At 39.0% G+C, this 22,014-nt stretch overlaps 1 protein-coding gene across 1 annotated transcript in view; it reads right to left on the bottom strand.

Annotated features, from left to right (window-relative positions):
* Positions 1-22,014, bottom strand: part of HDAC9 (histone deacetylase 9) — a 792,206-nt gene that overhangs the window by 226,961 nt on the left and 543,231 nt on the right. Inside the window, exon 17 of the mRNA XM_024738435.1 lies at positions 18,897-19,004. Coding sequence (XP_024594203.1) covers positions 18,897-19,004 — 108 coding nt within the window. The remainder of the gene's footprint in view (positions 1-18,896; positions 19,005-22,014) is intronic.

Genomic DNA, 22,014 nt, shown 5'->3' with positions numbered 1-22,014 from the left:
ATGTGGGATCTTCCCGGACCGGGGCACGAACCCGTGTCCCCTGCATCGGCAGGCGGACTCTCAACCACTGCGCCACCAGGGAAGCCCTATTGTTTGTATCTTAAAGAAAATAAAATTTAAATAAAAATAGAATACTGCTAAGCAATAAAAGTTAGTAAGCTAAATGATGCACGCAATAGAATGGATGTATCTCAAAAACACTATATTAAGTGAAAGAAGCCACACAGAAATTTCTACATACTATATACTGCCACAGATATAAAGTTCCATAATAGGAAAAATTAGGTGACTATCAGAAAAATCATATCAGTGTTTGCCTGAGCGGGAAAATGACCAAAGGGCATGAGCAAACTTTCTGGGGTGATTTGAATATCAGATAATTTGTGGTGGTAGTCAGGTATAGACATTTGTCAAACAACCTCATACACTTGAAAATCTGTACACTCAATTCAATGTACACTATACATTGATTAAAAAATAAATTATATTATCTATTTTTGAAAAATCTCAAGTGATTACTAAATAGCTTACAGCCATATACAGTGAGAATATTAAAGAAGGAATCTACTTTGAATTTTGAGTAACTGTTTGTGGAAGACATGTCACCCAAAAATGTCTACCTCCTAATTCCCAGAATCTGTGACTATTACCTTCAATGACAAAAGATATGACTGCACATATGATTACCGTGACAGACTTTGAGATGGAAAAGGTACTCAGCATTATATAGATGGTCCTGTTCAAATTATATGCATTTTTAAAGGGTTAGAGAGAGTTGCAATGATAGAAAAAGTTCACAAAAATGACAGCTTGAGAAGGGTTCTAGGCCCTCTTGCTGGCTTTGACACATAGGGGCTATGTGCAAAGAATGGAGAGAGCCCTGTAGAAGCTGACAGCAGCCCCCAGCTGATAACTAGTTAGCAAGTGGGGACCACATGGTCTCCACAACCAAATGGAAATGAATTCAGCCAAAACCTGATTAAGCTGGAGAAATGTACAGGCCTCACTGGGCTAAAATCAAGGTGTTAGCGGGGCTGCAGTGAGACCTGTAGAGTTCTGAATCTGACCTCTAGGACTGAAAATAATAAATTAGTGCTGTCTTAAGCCAAGAAATTTGTGGTAATGTGTTACAGCAGTGATAGAAAACGAATACACCCATATATTAGGGTTAAATTAGGAATGGTATAGAAAGGAAATGGCATTATTTCTCTCCCAGCACTAACCTTTCTTTAGTTTTTATCTGATATACTCCAAAGCTTTTCAGATCACTTTCAGCTATAGGAACACTCTCATCTTTAGATATTAAAACGTCCAGTTCAGTCTAAACTCTTTAATGTTAAACTCTTTAATGTCACATCTTATTGAGAGTGTCTCCCCACTGACCTGCTGACCCACAGAATCAGGGACCAGCAGTGGGTGAAAATCTATGTGTGCTGGGGGAGGAGGCCATACGGTTTATATTTTTTCCTTTCTTGCTCTACTACTTTCATGCTGTGCTTATGGATCTTCCAGCTGTGGAGAGTGGGAAGAATAAAAAGGATGAAGACTTTGGATTAGCAGTGCAATCTGGAGATCTCTATGGATTCTTCAAATGCCCTCTGTCATGGCAGATCCAATGCTGTCCCTCTTCCAATGGGAGCACTCACAAGTTCTTCAGGGACACTGTCAGTGACCTCCAGTCTGCAAAGTTCACTAATGTGGGCAATGCACTCACTAGTTGACCTTACAAGCCATCATCAGCTTTTTCAAACATCTCCAGTCATATTCTCCTGAGGGCCTTTTGTCTTGAAAGGTAGACCTCTTTGGTGAGATACTTCCGAGATGATCAGATCTGGCTTCCATCCAAAGTGTCCACTGGTCCACAAGGAAAAAAAGTCCTTAAAGTCCTTGCCCTACCAACGGTGTGAGTTTCACTACAGCTGCTCACACCCCTCTCTTCAACCTACCCACATGAAAGTTTCAGCCAGCTCTCTACTTTGCCCTCTCTAGGTGACAAGCTTGGACATTCTTCTATCTTTATACAACTCCCAAACTCCTGATACATATATCAGTCCCCCTAGTGAACTCTTTCATGCCCCACCCTGGTAGTAGTCTAGAATGATCCTACAAATTTCTGTAACTCACCATGTATCAAGCTAAGGACTGAAAAGCCACTCCTCCCACTTTCAGACATAAGCAATTTCCTTGGACTCCTTCACCATTTGGCTTATGTTGGGGAAAGCAAAGAAGGGAACAGAGCAAAATAGCCAAAATACTTAAATTCCTTTTAAAGAATCTTCCATCAATGACATCTCTCTTATCTAGTCTTCTGGTATATAAACTGGATTAGGTAAGATAACTGCAGGCCTATTTGACTATCTTTTAATGAATCCATTGAAGAGGTGTCTACCATACATAATTAACATCGATTGTCCTCAGCTTGGGACCTTGGTCAAAATTGGGGTCAACACAAATATTCCATTTCATACCTTATTTGATGTACAATTTTAGGTTAGAAAATAGTATAAAATTTTAAGGAAGGCCAAATTCATGGCAAAATGTATTTGAAATGGCAATTCAGTTTCTTTATCTATAATCAGAAGTTTAAAAATGTAATTGCTATCCTTATTCTCAAAGCTAGAAATACACTCTTAGTTTTTAATGGTACCTATATATGCATATATATGTATGCTAAGTAATTGTGGGGGGGGGCGGTGCGTGCGTGCGCACGCAACCCATTATCTGGCTCTTGACTATCTCTCTAACATCATCTCTTGCTAGCCCCTCTGCAGATAACTCCAGACACACAGGCCTCCTTGCAGTTCCTTAAACATGTCAAGACTTATTTAGTCCACTCTACAAGAGAGATTCTGTATTTGCTTTTCCCCTTGTCTGGACTACTCTTTCCCACTTCTCTATACGATTCTTCCCTTACTTCATTTACCTCAAATCTCTCCTTAACAATCTTTAAGGCCTTGTTGACAACAAAAACTAACAGAGGTAGCCCTCTCCCTCAGTCTCGCTCTAATTCTTTTTCATGCTTTGTTCTTTCTCCATAGTACTAATTTTCACCTGAAAATATGCTCTACATATATTTGTTTTATAAATGAATAATTAATGACTGAAAATCAGCAAGGTTACTTTTAGTCTGATGCAGGTGACTTATCACAGTGTATCCTTACAGGGATAATATAAGGATTTGTATGTATAAATGTAAGGATAATGTAAGGATTTATATGTAATGTATCCAAAAGTTACATTAAACTTTAGTTTTGTTAATATATATTTTAAACAATTTTGAATCAGTAAAATCCACTATTAGACACATGGAAAGCAAAATACAAATATCAAAGTCGAAAGAAGACATTAGAAGCAATCAGAGAGAAAAGACACAATATCTACACGAAATAATAATTAGATTGGTAACTGCTATTTTACACATCAAAACTGGAAGCCAGAAAAGCATGGAGGATCTTTAACGTGCTGAGAGAAACTGTCAACTCTGTGTACTTAACAGAACTATCTTTCAAGAATGGGGGCAAAAAGATATCATAGATAAACAAAAACTGAAAAACTGTCACTAAAGAAACTTCTAAAAATGTGCTGGAAGAAAGAAAACAAGAAATGGAAGTTTCAGATACAAAGATAAATGTTGAATAAGGAAAATGGTAAATATATGGGAAATTAAAATGAAACACTGATGATATAAACAGGTTAATAATGTCTCACTGCTGATATTACTTTTACAAAAGAGATAAAGCTAAAGTACTATACCATAATAGCATAAAATTAGGACAGGATAATTGCCTTTAAAACATTCTAAAGTTCCTGTGTTGTTAGTGAAGAGAATAAAGTAATTAAGTTTAAGATTTCTTAAATAGGTTAAATTTATAAATGATAATTACTAAAATAATACAAATAATTTGTGTATGTTTTAAAAATTAGAGGTAACAGAGAATGAGATATTTCAATTGAAAAGAAAGCAAAGGGTGAGTGAAAAAAGGGTGCACACAATGGTAGGACAAAGAAAAAACAAACTATGATAGAAATACATTTATGTATATTATTGACCATAATAAATTCAACTCCTCAGTTAAAATATACAGTCAGATTAGAAAGCAAAATCCAGCCTAAAGTTATTTATAAGAGATAGACCTAGTATACAGCAAAGACAAACTCCGCAAGAAAAGGGATGGTAAGTAATGAACTAGGCAAATACTAGGAAAGAAAAAAAACTAAAAATGCTATATTAATATCATACAAATTAACTGAGGACAAAAGGCTTTACTTGAGATAAGGCATAAATATTAATAAAAGGTTAAAGAAGGATATAACGATCTTATTTTGTCCATATATAATAACAGAGGTTCATTATAAGGTGACATTTTATACCTACAAGGTTGGCAAACATTTATTTTATTTTAAAAATTTGTTATTTATTTCAAATTTATAAATACATATATTTTAAATTTATAAATACGTAAAAATATATGTTTAAAATATTTTAATTTTTATTTTTTGAAGTATATTTGATTCACAATACTATATTAGTTTCAAGTGTACAACACAGTGATTCAAGATTTTACAGATTATACTCCATTTAAAGTTATCATGGGGCGGAGTCAAGATGGCGGCATATGGGAGGACGTGGAGTTTGTGTCTTCCCACAGCTAGGGCACCTGCCGGACACTGGTGGGGGACCTTGACGCCCAAGGAGACGGGAGGAACCCCAGAGCGACCAGGTAGGATGTGGGGGGGAGTGAGGGGGTAGAGAAGTGGAGGATGGACACGACTGGTGCCCCTGAGGGGTGGCTGGGAGAGGGGAGGGGTTCCCACACATTGAGGGAACCTGTGGAGGTTTGCAGGATCAGGGGGCAGTGCACCTAGTATTTCCCCAGTCCAGTTGCCCCGGGAAGCCTGCTGGGCTCCCAGGCCTGGTCCTCCGATCTCCAGGGCCCCCTCTGGCCTCATGGGTCCTAGGGGCGTGGGAGGGAGGAGGGAGGAAAAGGAGGAGAGGCAGATGGTTGGGGGGGATCCTCCAGGACCGGAAGATTAGGAGAGGCGTGGCGGGCGTTTCCCCTACCCACTCAGCCCCGGGAAGCTTGCTGGGCTCCCGGGCTGGAACCCCAGCCCTCTGAGGCCCCCTCTGGGCCACAGTGATCCTAGGGGCATAAGAGGGAGGCAAGGGGAGAAGAGGAAAGGCAGACGGTGTGGTGGGGGGGACCCTCCAGAACCGCGGGATCAGGGGAAGTGCCCTGGGCATTTCCCCTGCCTACTTGGCCTTGGGAAGCCTGTGGGGCTTGAGGGTCTGGTCCCCTTCTTTCCGGGGCCCCCTCCAGCCACAGGGGTCCTAGGGGCATAGAAGGGAGGGTGGGGAAGAAGAAGAGAGGCCAATGGGGAGGGACCCTCCCAGATCAGAAGATGGGGGTGGGGAAATGTGCCTAGCATTTCCCCTGACCACTTTGGCTGAGGGAGCCTGCTGGGATCCAGTACCTGGTCCTCCACCCTCCAAGGCCAGAGGCACTCCTGGGCCCCTCCTGCTGTGTTGAGCCTAAGCCCCATGCCCGCCTCCACCCCTGCCCAGGGATTTTTCCAGCTCTGTGGGTCCTAAACATAGGCCCTGCCCACAGCCAAAACCCAGCCCCTGACTAAACCCCACCCCCTACAGCCAAGGCCTTTTCTAGCTTTTCTTTTTGTTTTTTCTTTTCTCTTTTATGTTATTGTGGTTCTGTTTTACCTTCTGGTTGTTGTTTCATCTATATTTTAATTTTTTCTACCATATCTGTTAGTTTTCCAATCTTATTTTATTTTTTACTTTGTTATTTTTCTACTCCTTTTTTTTTTCTGCCACCCTGCGCAGCTTGCGGGACCTTGGTTCACAAGCCGGGGGTCCAACCTGATCTTCTGCAGTAGGAGGTCCGAGTCGCAACTACTGGACTAACAGAGAACCTCAGACCCCAGGGAATATGTGTCAGAGTGAGGTCTCCCGGAGGTCCTCATCTTAGCAGCAAGACCCAGCAAAAGCACTTCGAAGAGGGAAGTTTATAGCAATTGAAGCTCACCTCAAGAAACAAGAGAAGTCTCAAGTAAACAATCTAACCTTACATGTAAAAAAAAACTAGAGAAAGAAGAACAAAGAAAACCTAAACTCAGTAGAAAGAAAGAAATCATAAAGATCAGAGCAGAAATAAATGAAATAGAAATGAAGAAAATAGCAAAGATCAATAAAACTAAAAGTTGGTTCTTTGAGAAGATACACAAAATTAATAAAACTTTAGCCAGACTCATCCAAAAAAAAAAAAGGCGGGGGGAGAGGATGCAAATCAACAAAATTAGAAATGAAAAAGGAGAAATCACAAGTGACACTGCAGAAATACAAAGGATTAAAAGAGACTACTACAAACAAGTATATGCCAATAAAATAGACAACCATGAAGAAATAAACAAATTCTTGGTAAGGTACAATTTTCCAAGACTGAACCAGGAAGAATTAGAAAATAAAGCAGACTTATCATAAGTCATGAAACTGAAACTGTAATTAAAAATCTTCCAACAAAAGAAGTCCTGGGCCAGATGGCATCACAGGTGAATTCTATCAAACATTTAGAGAAGAGCTAACTAACACCTATCCTTCTCAAACTCTTCCAAAAAACTGGCGAGGGAGGAACACTTCCAAATTTGTTCTACGAGGCCACCATCACCCTGATACCAAAATCTGACAAAGATATCACAAGAAAAGAAAATTAGAGACCAATATCACTGATGAACATAGATGCATAAATCCTGAACAAATTACTAGCAAACAGAATCCAACAACATATTAAAAGGATCATACATCATGATCAAGTAGGATTTATCCTACGAATGCAAGGATTCCTCAGTATACGCAAATCAATCAACGTGATAAACAAAACTAACAAACTGAAGAATAAAAACCATATGATCATCTTAATAGATGCAGAGAAAGCTTTTGACAAAATTCAATACCGATTTATGATAAAAACTCTCCAGAAAATGGGCACAGAGGGAACCTAGCTCAACATACTAAAGGCCATATATGACAAACTCACAGCAAATATCATTCTCAATGGTGAAAAACTGAAAGCATTTCCTCGAAGATCAGGAACAAGGCAAAGATGTCCGCTCTTGCTACTCTTATTCAACATAGTTTGGAAGTCCTAGCCACAACAGTCAGAGAAGAAAAAAGAAATAAAAGGAATCCAAATTGGAAAAGAAGTAGTAAAACTGTCACTGTTTGCAGATGTATACATTAAAAATCCTGAATATGCCACCACAATACTACTAGATCTCATCAATGAATTTGGTAAAGTTGCAAGATACCAAATTAATGCACAGCGATCTCTTGCATTTCTATAAACTAACAACAAAAAATCAGGAGAAATTAAGGAAACAATCCCATTTACCATTGCAACAAAAAGAATAAAATACCTAGGAATAAACCTGCCTGAGGAGGCAAATGACTTGTACTCATAAAACTATAAAACTGATGAAAGAAATCAAAGATGACATAAGCAGATGGAAAAATATACCATGTTATTGGATTGGAAGAATCAATATTGTGAAAATAACTATACTACCCAAAGCGATCTACAGATTCAACGCAATCCCTATCTAACTACCAATGGCATTCTTCACGAAATTAGAACACAAAATTTTACAATTTGTATGGAAACACAAAAGACCCCGAATAGCCAAAGCAGTCTTGAGAAAGAAAAACGGAGCTGGAGTAATCAGGCTCCCAGACTTCAGACTATACTATAAAGCTACAGTAATCAAGACAGTATGGTACTGGCACAAAAACAGAAATATAGATCAATGGTACAGCATACAAAGCCCAGAGATAAACCCACACACATATGGTCATGTAATTTATGACAAAGGAGGCAAGAACTTACAATAGAGAAAAGACAGCCTTTTCAATAAGTGGTGCTGGGAAAACTGGACAGCTACATGTAAAAGAATGAAATTAGAACACTCCCTAACACCATATATAAAAATAAACTCAATAGATAAAAGACCTAAATGTAAGACCAGACACCATAAAACTCTTAAGAGGAAAACACAGGAAAAACACTCTTTGACATAAATCACAGCAAGTTCTTTTTTGACCCACCTCCAACAGTAATGAAAATAAAAACAGAAATAAACAAAGAGGACTTAATTAAACTTAAAAGCTTTTGCACAGCAAAGGAAACCATAAACAAGACGAAAAGACAATGCTCAAAAGGAGAGAAAATATTTGCAAATGAAGCAATGGAGAAAGAATTAATCTCCAAAATATACAAACAGCTCATGGAGCTCAATATCAAAAAAACAAACAACCCAATTAAAAAATGGGCAGAAGGGCTTCCCTGGTGGCGCAGTGGTTGAGAGTCCGCCTGCTGATGCAGGGGACACAGCTTCATGTCCTGGCCCAGGAAAATCCCACATGCCACGGAGCGGCTAGGCTCGTGAGCCATGGCCACTGAACCTGAGCGTCCGGAGCCTGTGCTCTGCAACGGGAGAGGCCACAACAGTGAGAGGCCCGCGTACTGCAAAAAAAAAAAAAAAGGGCAGAAGACCTAAACAGACATTTCACCAAAGAAGACCTACAGATGGCCAAGAGGCACATAGAAAGATGCTCAATAGTACTAATTATTAAAGAAATGCAAATCAAAACTACAATGATGTATCACCTCACACCAGTCAGAATAGCCTTCATCAAAAAAGCTACAAACAATAAATGCTGGAGAGGGTGTGGAGAAAAGAGAACCCTTTTGCACTGTTGGTTGGAATGTAAATTGATAGTCACTATGGAGAACAGTATGGAGGTGACTTAAAAATCTAAATATAGAACTACCATATGACCCAGCAATCCCATTACTGGGCATGCACCCTGAGAAAACCATAATTCAAAAGGACATATGTACCCAAATGTTCACTGCAGCACTATTTACAACAGCCAGGACATGGAAACAATTTAAATGTCCAATGACAAATGAATGGATAATGAAGATGTGGTACATATATACAATGGAATATTACTCAGCCATGAAAAGGAATGAAATTGGGTCATTTGTAGAGATGTGGATGGACCTAGAGTCTGTCACACAGAGTGAAGTAAGCCAGAGAGAGAAAACCAAATATCATATATTAATGCATATATGTGGAATCTACAAAAATGGTACAGATGAACCTATTTGCAGGGCAGGAATAGATGCACAGATGTAGAGAATGGACGTATGGACTCCGAGGGGAAAGGGAAGGTGGGACGAATTGGGAGATTAGGTTTGACATAAATACACTACCATGTGTAAACTAGATAGCTAGTGGGAACCTGCTGTATAGCACAGGGAGCTCAGCTCGGTGCTCTGTGATGACTTAGATGGGTGGGATGGCGGGGGAGGGAGGTCCCAGAGGGAGGGGATATGGTTATACATATAGCTGATTCACTTCACTGTACTGCAGAAACTAGCACAACATTGTAAAGCAATCATATTCCAATTTACAAAAATAAATAAAGTTATCATAAAATATTGGCTATAATACCTATGCTGCACATTATATCCTTATACTTTTATACCTAGAAGTTTGTACCTCTTAATCTCCTTCCGTTGTTTGGCTCCTGTCCCCACTGGTAAACACTAGTTTATTTTCTGTATCTGTGAGTCCGTTTCTGTTTTGTTATATTTTCTTGATTTTTTTTAGATTCCCCAAACAAGTGAAAACACATAGTATTTGCCTTTCTCTAACTTACTTCACTAAGCACGATACCATCCAGCCCCATCCACATTGGTGCAAATGGCAAAATTTCATTCATTTTTACGGCTGAGTAATATCCCATTGTGTATATATACCACATTTTCTTTATCCATTCACCTGCTGATGGACACTTAGGTTATTTCCATATCTTGGCTATTATAAATAATGCTGCTATGAACATAGGGTTCAATGTATCTTTTTGATTTAGTGTTTTTGCTTTTTTGGATATATACCCAGGAGTAGAACTGCTGGATCCTATGGTAGTTCTATTTTTAATTTTTTGAGGAACCTCCATACTGTTTTCCATAGTGGCTGCACCAATTTACATTCCCACCAACAGTGTACGTGGGTTCCCTCTTCTCCACATCCTCACCAACATTCATTATTTGTTGCCATTCTGACAGGTTTGAGGTGACATCTCATTGTGGTTTTAATTTGCATTTTCCTTATGATTTGTGATATTGAGCATACTTTCATGTAAGATTTGTAAACATTTAAAAATGTGAAAATGCCAAATACAGACAGAAGTGGAGAGCCCTGGAAATTCTTATGCGCTGCTGGTGGGGTTTGAAATTGGCACAATGACTTAGGTATTTGTTCTCTATATGTCACCTTTTTTTGTTCCTCAACTCCTCCATTACACTGTCTTCTTTTAAGTTAAATAGGTATTCTCTAGTGTAGCATTTTAATTTCCTGGTCATTTCTTTTAATATATTTTTGAGTTATTTTCCTGCCTGTTGTCCAGTGGATTATACTTAGCATCTTAACTTTTAACAATCTAGTTCAGACATGAGCCACATTTTAACAGTATCCAAAAACTTTGTTTTGCTATTATATAGCTCCATTCCCAATCCCCTACTTCATGCTTCTACTGTTATACAAACTACATCTTTATACACTGACTTATGGCTATTGTTTTATGCAGTTGTCTTTTAAATCTGAGAGAATAAGAGTTACAAAAAATACAATTATACTATCAATTATATTTATTTATGTAATTACTTTTACTGATGCTCATTATTTCTTCATGTGAATTCATGAGCTTCTTTGCATCTCTCATAATTTTATGTAGCAAACTGGGCATTTTAAGCAATATAATATGACAATTCTGGAAATCAGATTTTTACCACTCCCTAGGGTTTGTCATTGTTGCTTTGTTCGTTTGTTGATTCTTCTGAACTAATTCTATAAAGACTGTATTCTATGTTGAGTGTGGGACTGAAGTCTTTGTTTGCTTAACTCAGTGGTTGGTCAGTTAATAATCAGATAGAGATTTCCTTAAATGCCTGGAACCAACAGTCCCCAGCCTTCTATAAGGGGCCCTGCCCATGTGTGTTGGACACACTTTCAATACTGGGTCTGCGATCTGACAGCTCTTCCTTGGCCTTTACTTCTGGTTTGAGCAGAGCCTCAAAGTCAGCTTGAGATGAGACTTTAGGGCCTTTCAATCTTTCCTGAGTGTGGTGTGAACACAGCCCTGAGTATGCACACAGTCCTATCAGACACATGACCTTCTAGATTCTTAGGAGTCTGATAGGGCTTGCCATAGCGCTTATGCACATCTCATTCCCCAGTTTTTTCTGGAAGCTTTTGGTTAGTTTGTTGTTTTCTCTACTGTTGTCCACCACTTCAGGCAGCCATAAGTTAATCAATTACCTTTAATTTTTTTCAACAAGTGCTTCTGAGGAAAGGCTTTTCACTCTAAGTCCAGACAAATAAAGACAACTTTGTAACTGGGGACTTGTACTAAAGGACCAGACGGGCCAAATAATGAAAATTTTCTGGGAATGAGGCTTTGAAGAAGCTTCAGCCCCATTCTGCCCTGTCTGGAGACTGCTAAATTATTGGTTTTCATTTGGAATAAGACTATTGGGGAGCTGGACAGGGTTAAATGAGAAAGGGTGAATTAAAACACCACAAAGTTCACTGTTCTCATGAAGATGTAGCCAGTTTTCTTTTGAATACATGCTTCCTGAGATGTTACAAGCTTTTGGTTAATTTCCTGGGTTTTTAAAATAATTAATTCTAATTCTGCGAAAAGTGCCATTGGTAATTTGATAGGGATTTGCACTGAATCTGTAGATTGCTTTGGGTAGTAGAGCCATTTTTACAATGTTGATTCTTCCTATCCAAGACCATGGCAAATCTCTCCATCTGTTTGTGTTGTCTTTGATTTCTTTCATCAGTATCTTTAGTTTTCTGAGTACAGGTCATTTTCCTCTCTAGGTAGGTTTATTCCTAGGCAGTTTATTCTTTTTGTTGCAATGGTAAATGGAACTGTTTCCTTAATTTCTCTTTCTGATTTTTCATTGTTAGTGTATAGGAATGCAAGAGATTGTATCCTGCAACTTTACCAAATTCACTGATGAGCTCTACTAGTTTTGTGGTGGCATCTTTACGATTTTCTATGTACAATATCATGCCATCTGCCAACAGTGACAGTTTTACTTCTTCTTTTCCAATTTGGATTCCTTTTCTTTCTTTTTCTTCTCTGCCATGACTAGGACTTCCAAAACTATGCTGAATAACAGTGGCGAGAGTGGACATCCTTGTCTTATTCCTGCTCTTAGAGGAAATGCTTTCAGTTTTTCACCGTTGAGAATGATGCTTGCTACAGGTTTGTCACATACGGCCTTTGTTATGTTGAGGTAGTTTCCCTCTATGCCCACTTTCTGGAAAGTTTTTGTCATAACTGGGTGTTGAATTTTGTCAACAGCTTTTTCTGCAACTATTGAGATGATCATATGGTTTTGAGTCTTCAATTTGCTAGTGTGGTGTGTCACACCAATTGATTTGCGTATATTGAAGAATATTTGTATCCCTGGGATAAATCCCACTTGATAATGATGTATGATCCTTTTAATATGTTGTTGGATTCTGTTTGCTAGTATTTTGTTGAGGATTTTTGTGTCTATGTTCATCAGTGATATCGTCCGTAATTTTCTTTTTTTTCCTATCAAATTACCAATGGCATTTTTCACAGAATTAGAACAAAAAAATTTTACAATTTGTATGGAAACACAAAAAACTCTGAATAGCCAAAGCAATCTTAAGAAAGAAAAATGGAGCTGGAGGAATCAGGCTCCCTGACTTCAGGCTATACTGCAAAGCTACAGTCATCAAGACACTATGGTTGATAGCACAAAAGAAGAAATATAGATCAATGGAACAGGATAGAAAGCCCAGAGATAAATCCACATACCTATGGTAACTTAATCTATGACAAAGGCGGCAAGAATATAGAATGGAGAAAAGACAATCTCTTCAATAAGTAGTGCTGGGAAAACTGGAGAGCTACATGTAAAAGAATGAAATTAGAACATTCCCTAACACCATACACAAAAATAAACTCAAAATGGATTACAGACCTAAATATAAGGCCACACACTATAAAGCTCCTAGAGGAAAACATAGGCAGAACACCCTTTGACATAAATCACAGCAGGATCTTTTTTGACCCACGGCCCAGAGTAATGAAAATAAAAACAAAAATAAATGGGACCTAATGAAACTTAAAAGCTTTTGCACAGCAAAGGGAACCATAAACAAGAGGAAAAGATAATCCTCAGAATGGGAGAAAATATTTGCAAATGAAGCAACTGACAAGGGATTAATCTCCAAAATATACAAACAGCTCATGCAGCTCAGTATAAAAAAAACAAACAACCCAATTAAAAAGTGGGCAAAAGTCCTAAATAGACATTTCTCCAAAGAAGACATACAGATGGCCAACAAACACATGAAAAGATGCTCAACATCACTAATTATTAGAGAAATACAAATCAAAATTACAATGAGATATCACCTCACACCAGTCAGAATGGCCATCCCCCAAAAATCTACAAACAATAAATGCTGGAGAGGGTGTGGAGAAAAGGGAACCCTCTTACACTGTTGGTAGGAATGTAAATTGGTACAGCCACTATGGAGGACAGTATGGAGGTTCCTTAAAAAACTAAAAATAGAACTACCATATGACCCAACAATCCCACTCCTGGGCATATACCCGGAGAATAATTCAAAAGATACATGCACCCCAATGTTCACTGCAGCAATATTTACAATAGCCAGGATATGGAAGCAACCTAAATATCCATCAACAGAGGAATGGATAAAGAAGATGTGGTACATATATACAATGGAATATTACTCAGCCATAAAAAGGAACAAAATTGGGTCATGTGTAGAGACGTGGATGGACCTAGAGACTGTCATACAGAGTGAATTAAGTCAGAAAAACAAATACCATATATTAATGCATATATGTGGAATCTAGAAAAATGGTATAGATGAACTTATCTGCAAAGCAGAAATAGAGACACAGACATAGAGAACAAACATATGGATACCAAGGCGGGGAAGGGAGGTGGGAGGGATTGGGAGATTGGGATTGACATATATACACTACTATGTATAAAACAGATAACTAATGAGAACAGACTGTATAGCACAGGGAACTCTACTTATTGTTCTGTGGTGACCTAAATGGGAAGGAAATCCAAGGAAGAGGGGATACACGTATATGTGTGGCCAATTCACTTTGCTGTACAGTAGAAACTAACACAACATTGTAAAGCAACTATACTCCAACAAAAGATTTTTAAAAATTAATTCTGATAAATTTTGCCAGTTTCATCACTGACTTCATGGAGTGAAGAATTTTCAGAGGTTTAAACTGTTATTTTTGCTCATGTCATTGTGGCAAAATGACTTCGGAATTCTACCTTGCATTACTCTCTGAAATTTATTATGTTTCTATTCTAGGAGCTTACCATTTTACTCTTAGTTATGTCATAGTTCAAGAGTGTTCACAGCAGCACTGATCAAAAGAGCAAAAGCCTGTAAACAACTATACTGTCCAACAGAAGAATGAATAAACAAATTATGATGTACAAGGAAAATGAATAAATCACAGCTATGTAAATAGGATAAATCCTCATAACATGATTTTAAGTTGGGGGAGAGAAATCTGAGAAATAAAACATTCAATAAGATTCCATTTTTTATAAAGATCTACAACATATGGTTAACACTATTAAAGGGAAAGGAATAATTTAAAAAATACAACAGATTAATAATTACTCCTGGGTCAAAAGATAGGAATGAGATAAGTACTGAAAGAACTTTAATAGTGTTAGCACAGTACTATTTCTTTAGTTGGATGAAGGGCTCACATCCAACCATATTATTATGATTTGTAAGTTATTAATGTAGCTCATTTTTTTGTATGTATTAAATGTTTTACAGTCATAAAAAGGAAAGAATCTAGACTATTTTAAAAAGATAGCTTTAACCCCTTTTTTCTTACGTATTTGTGCCACCTCTACAAGAAATTCCTTATGAAGTGTTGAAAGAGAAGAGAGAATTGTGACACTTACAGGCTTTGCCATTTATTAAACTGTGTGCAGGATCTTAAAAAGTTACTTGATGTCTCTGAGCTGGTATCCTATTGGTGGTACTTACTTTTGGTGGACACTGTGAGAATAATGACAAATTACATGTAAACTGTCCAATCTATAGTAGATACTTAATGAATGGCAGGTATTATTAGCAACATGATATCACAATATTCATTCAAACCGTAAAGAAATCCATACATTTTTCAGATAATCAGATGGGAATTTTCTTGACAAAAATTTCCAGACAACTAAAGCAATTTTTACTTTTTTATGAAATTACAGCATTGCCAAAATGGCATCAAAGGGCATTCTTATAGTAAAACTAGATAACCGTTGAATCATTTTTTTCCCCAGATATATTGAAGCATAACTGACAAATAAAAATTATATACTTTAAGGTAACATATTTGGCACCATTTTTTGAACAAAATATTGAATATTTATAACTTGAAAAATGCTCATCTTTTAAAGATATTTCTATTTCTAGACATACTTCCTTAAATGATCTTTAGAACAATAAAACCATTTTGAGATAACTATTCTTCCAATTATAGTTGCCAATACAACAAACATGTCAGCATTTCCAGAATATTTATGTTCCCTAGTTCTAGATTCTGAGAAAGAGCCAACTTGGGTATTTGTAGGTTTGAGAAATTTCCACTTGCATGGATTTTTTAAAATATCTTTTTAAAAACGTGGAAAACTTGAAAGTCCCCACAATTTCCACTGAACTCCACTGAGCATGTCCATGCTGTGCAAAAAATACACCCACTTACTGCTGTAGTTTGCTGCACACGCTTAGTTTAAGCATCAACATGAGACCCACTCCCTGTGCCTGGATTATACCTCTAATTCCTTTAGCCCATTAGTATCTGCAGGTGAAGAAAGGACAGAACCTGTCAAAAGTTAGGGAAACAATCATGATCAAGCTTAATATCAAGGAAAAATTCCAGGTAATGAAATTTGCCTTTGGCATTTTCCTTGTTTGGGCGCCCTTATTATCTCCTAGGTCCCCAGCCCCTAAGAGTTTGGTGACCTCCCTCCAGCTATCTCGAACCTCTCAGTTCAGCACCCCATCCAGGCCCACCCTGTTTGAAATAAAGCTCTTAATTCTTCTCTAATTTCCAAGCAAAATGAGTGCAGACTCACAAAATGCAGTCTTTTAATATGTCAATGTTGTTTCAAGTTACAGATTTACTGGGAGAAAGAGGTAGAACACGTGAGAACTGAATGTAGATGCAGAAAATGATAAACAAAACACTGAAGTTTTCTTTGTTCACATCTCTTATCAGAGGATAACTTACCAGTGTCCTCAAATAAGCTTCCCTATTTTCTTCCTAGATCTGAATGAAGTGACTCCACAGCCATGAGTGTTAATGCTCCTGGCCAGCAGGTGTACCTGTCCAGTCATACTGGAGTCTGGAACAGGTAGACACTGAGTAACATTTTTGGTTAGCTAGAGGTCCCTGAACATGGCTATCTACCACAATTCTTGGCTATCTACAGTGGCATTCCCATAGGCCTCATCAAATTATTAGCAATAAAAGGATTCAGTCTCTTGGTCTGTCAGCACTAGTCCATTTGTTATGGTCCTGCCTGTCTTGGACTTTTACTTTGGGCTAACAATCAGAAAGATAAACCAGCTACACTGCCTGGAATATTCAGCAAAGGAAGGTGAAATCAGTTGTGGAATATCTACTATTTGGTATGTCATGGTGTATATAACTGATAACCAGATCCACTTCTCATTTGCAAATAGCTCAGAATGTCAAAACCAGGTACAACCTTCAACATTATCAATTCTACCCTACTGATTTTGTGGAACGAGATACTGAGGCCCAGAGATATTAAGTGATCTGCCACAAGTGACACAGAATTTAAGTGGCAGAGCCTGGATCAATGTTTCTTGATTTTTAGGCTGGCTCTTTTTCCCTATTCTTCTCTTTTTTAATCATACTTGCTGATTTCTCAACCAAGGGGAGGAAAAGCATTTGTATGAATCCTTGATCTTAACATAAACAGCCAATGCTAGTTAGTACAGCTGGTGGTCAGCATGTCCATACTATTGTTGACACTCTGTTTGTAACTGGCTATTTTAAATGACTACCTCCTAAAAAATATAATTAGGTTTTTGTTCAACACTCTTCACACATACATTTGGCAATTCTGCACTCTGTGAGGTTAATAGCAATGATGATTTTGAGTGTAATATGTGGGCATTCTACTTGAGAAGGTTTCAGAATTACTGATTAAACTTCAACAAAATCAAAACAATTAGAAACTGTGAAATGCTAACAATCATTTTTGGTTTTTATTTAGTGGGTCTGTGCTGGCATAATCTTTTAAAAATTATAATATTGTGGCCTGGCTGTTGTCTGTCATTTGAATTCTTTTGAAAATAAGACTTAAATACTTCTTTTAAAATGTCAGTTGATTCTAGTGCTACAAGTGACATATTCAAACAGGAAGAATTATTCCTCAAGTGCTACTGGGAGAGAGCCAAAACCTCTCCATAAGGCTGATTCCTTTCTTCTTTTCAATAAATAGCTCATTATCAAAGGTAAAGACTGAGTATTAAGCACCACATTAATGGCCTAAGAAATCTCCTGAGATGAGCAATTAATATCCTAATGCTGATCGTGTCAACTTAACATGAGGTGCATATATATATATATATTTAAATATAGCCCACCTTATCATAATGCTATTTCTGTAGGTTTTGACTTAAAGAGTTAGAGCAAAGACTTCTGGGGCAGACAATGTGTTGTAAAGTGCATATTCCTACCCTGCATTTTTAATCACAAGTGAAATAGTCAGGTGTAATTGAATAAAAATTCATTAGGCATAAAGAAAAATAATCCTAATTAGATTTTATTTTAGATGAACAAAACTCACAGTGCCTATATTGTTGGTTACCATATATTTCCCCTAAGCCCCACAATTACTAAAAATACCAAATCAATCACTGCCCAGATTTCATTATGAAGTGTGTGAACCAGTGCATTAAAAAGCTATGTTAGCACCAACAAAGTTTATTGGGGCAACTGCATTCAGGATGCACATGGTATGCCTTTAAACAGCACTGTTAAAATACCAAATAAAATGTCAACGTCTGTCAGGTCTCTGGCTTTTATAAATTGTTTAGACTGGGAAACGTTGGGGTTTGGACATTGTTCTTTTCACATGATGTAGAAAAGAAGAGACCATAAAAAGAAAAGAACAATAAAGCGTAGTTCATTTCTGAAGTTCTTTCATGGAAAAACATACTCTGGATCATTACCCTTCTAGTCAACAATTTCCTTCTTCCTCCCAATCCTTCCCATCTGATATTTACCTTTCTCCCCACCCCCACCCCCTTCTCTCTGGGTGGTATTCTGAGCTTATACACAGTACTCAGTAATCATATGTTTTATGTCGCTTCAAAAGAGAATCCCAGGAGGGCAAGACTGGTATGTATATACTGGGTATTTTTAACCTGGACCATAGCTTTACTCACCATTTCTATGCTCTTAAAAATACACCAGAGTGCCCTAACCGCAGAGTTTCCCCAAGGAGAGGAAGGCCCTGGGAGCACGATCAGCTACTACCTACCTACACACTAGTTATTATCACACCTTAGTGGCCATCTCTTTGCCCTCTTCCCTCCGCCCCTTTCCTTTTATTACCACACCACACTCCCCACAATTCCCAAACAACAACATCTCTGTTTCAGCGTCTTCTCTGGATTTCCCACACTTAATGCAATCCAGACCTCACCTTCAGCTCTCCTGAGGCCACTTTGGAAGCCAGCTCGATGACACAGCCAACAGCCATGCGTGCAGCACCGGACGAGTGCAGCTCATTCCAAATGGTGTCACTGTCCACCTGAGCAAACAGTGAGCAGAGCCCGCAGAAGAGAGAGGAGGAGAAAGAGAAGGAGAAGGAGTAGATGAAAGAGGGAGGGGGGGAGGAAGGGAGTTCAGGAGAGGGGAGAGAGAGAGAAAGCAAATTTGTGAGGAAGGGCTGGCACAGTAACAGCCTATGTACAATAACATTAGTCTTCCGTCTTGGCCAGCTGAAAAGGCCTTCTGCACACGGCTTTGCTTATACTTTTTCTCTACACTGACTTCTCCAATAGAAACACATTCCTGCCATGCCTCACTGCCATTCCCTGTTTAGATTTCTCATTACAAACAGCATTACATAGGCCAGATCTGGCGTAGCTACAGGCTTGCTAGAAACCAGGCCCCAGTAGTAGATAGAGTAAAAGCTAAGAGCACTTAGCTATACATAAAAATCGGATTTGCAAGTGCTAGAGGGGGAAAATTCAAACACCTTTCTGGCTGCAGGTTTACGGGGAGCCAAAAACAATTATTAGGCAGGTAGCAGTAGCAGTCAGTGAGTGGGAAGGAGCAACCGCAGTTCAGGTTCTCCAACTAAATGGAGGGAGTGTGTGGTCCTCACACTTAAAATATTCTCAACACTCAACTGCAAGGAGAGATTTGACTTTCAAAGTAGAAGCGTAACATTTAGTACAGTTTGGCAGCTAGTCTTAGTGCAAACTAGTATTATTAAAATTAGATAGGCAATCAAATATATGGTTGCTCCTATACTAGAGAACATTATTATCAAAACAAAGCATGAACCAATATTTTGGATTTACCTTTATAAAATGCTGTTTACTCTTTTTTGTGCACACATTAAGAGAACATTTACAACAAGGACAAGAAAAGTGCAATAGTAGTGGTTTATAATTGCCATTTTTTTTTTTTTTTGCAGTACACGGGCCTCTCACTGCTGTGGCCTCTCCCGTTGCGGAGCACAGGCTCCGGACACACAGGCTCAGCGGCCATGGCTCACGGGCCTAGCCGCTCCACGACATGTGGGATCCTCCCGGACCGGGGCACAAACCCGCATCCCCTGCATTGGCAGGCGGACTCTCAACCATTGCGCCACCAGGGAAGCCCTATGTTACATAATTTTAATGTATAAATATGCCATAATATAAAAAAATAACAGTATCAAGCTGTAGAAGTCTATTATTTTAGGACACAGTTGGAGCACTGGGAAATGCAATAAAAAAATTTGACTGTGCAAATATCAAGACGTCTCAAATGGCTCAAAGAAGGGAACTCTGACACAAAATACAGAATTTTTTTAAAAAGAAGAACTAAAGTGAAGAGGCCTAATGACAGGGAACAAACAATAAATAATAACTCATTCACAACGCACTAAGCAGTTTCCTAAGCATTTTCACATGCTTTTTGTCATGAGAGCCTTAATAACTTAAATTCTGTTGAGACCAATGAGTAAATACATAATAAATGAGAACACTAAATAAATAAAGAGAATATTAAGATTCTCCCAATAACAGCAAAGTGGTAAACAGAGAAGATTCTGGAATTAAACTGTCCAGGTGAAATTATGACTTCACCACTAAAAGGTGATTGACAATAGGCAATCAATTAATTAGCAACTCTGTGCTTTGATTCTCTTACCAATGAAATAGCAGCTTTTTAAATTGCCATCTGCATATTAGGTTGGGGAGGATTAAATGAGTAGGTGATATGCAACTGTTAGCTACTACTATTTCAGCTATTATGCTCATTTTTGTAATGCCTAACACATAGTTGAGGCTTAATAAGTGGTTAATGAATGAACATACTGTGGCTTAGAGAGGCTACCCAGAAGGTCTGAGGACCCTCACACAGAGCTCTGACCCTAACACATGCCTTTCTACCATACTACTGAAATAACACTTACTTTCTAAGAACATTCAGCCCATGTCATAGTCAACACCATCATGGTCAACACTATCAACTAAAAAGTAAAGGAATCATCAAATGAACCCTAGAACCTAATCATTTACCCTCTAAATTGAGACTTTTATTTTTTTACTAAAACACTGTAAGTAAGTAGTTATTTCAGCTTCATGAGGATACAGCCTTCAGGAAAATGGCTGTTCAAGCTAAAAAATAAAAACCAACATTGAGGGGAATTGGGAAGATGGCGGAAGAGTAAGACGCGGAGATCACCTTCCTCCCCACAAATACACCAGAAATACATCTACATGTGGAACAACTCCTACAGAACACCTACTGAACGCTGGCAGAAGACCTCAGACCTCCCAAAAGGCAAGAAACGCCCCCCATGTACCTGGGTAGGGCAAAAGAAAAAAGAATAAACAGAGACAAAAGCATAGGGACGGGACCTGCACCAGTGGGAGGGAGCTGTGAAGAAGGAAAGGTTTCCACACACTAGAAGCCCCTTTGCAGACGGAGACTGCGGGTGGCAGAGGGGAAAGCTTCGGAGCCACGGAGGAGAGCACAGCAACAGGGGTGCGGAGGGCAAGGCGGAGAGATTCCCGCACAGAGGATCAGTGTCGACCACCACTCACCAGCCCGAGAGGCTTGTCTGCTCACCCACCGGGATGGGCAGGGGCTGAGAGCTGAGGCTCAGGCTTCTGTCGTTGTGCAGGGAGAGGACTGGGGTTGGCGGCGTGAACACAGCCTGCAGGGGATTAATGCACCACGCTAGGCGGGAGAGAGTCCGGGGAAAAGTCTGGACCTGCTGATCTTCTCTGGCCCCTTTCTCTCGGACCAGTGAACCTCGCCCGGGAGCGCTCCCTAATAAAGCTCACTTGAAGCTTTCCTCTGTTTCGCGGTGTCATTTGTTAAGATCCGACCTAACAACAGGGTCCCGGGATCGAGGGACAACTTCCCCGGGAGAACGCACGGTGCGCCTCAGGCTGGTTCAATGTCCTACTGGCCTCTGCCGCCACAGGCTCGCCCCACATCGTGCTCCTCCCTACCCCCCGGCCTGAGTGAGCCAGAGCTGCATCAGCGGCTCCTTTAACCCCATCCTGTCTGAGCGAAGAACAGACGCCCTCCAGTGA

This window comes from Neophocaena asiaeorientalis, unplaced genomic scaffold (genome assembly GCF_003031525.2).
Source record: "Neophocaena asiaeorientalis asiaeorientalis breed wild unplaced genomic scaffold, Neophocaena_asiaeorientalis_V1.1 scaffold89, whole genome shotgun sequence".
Lineage (NCBI taxonomy): Eukaryota > Metazoa > Chordata > Mammalia > Artiodactyla > Phocoenidae > Neophocaena > Neophocaena asiaeorientalis.
This window is presented reverse-complemented; position numbering and strand designations above follow the sequence as displayed.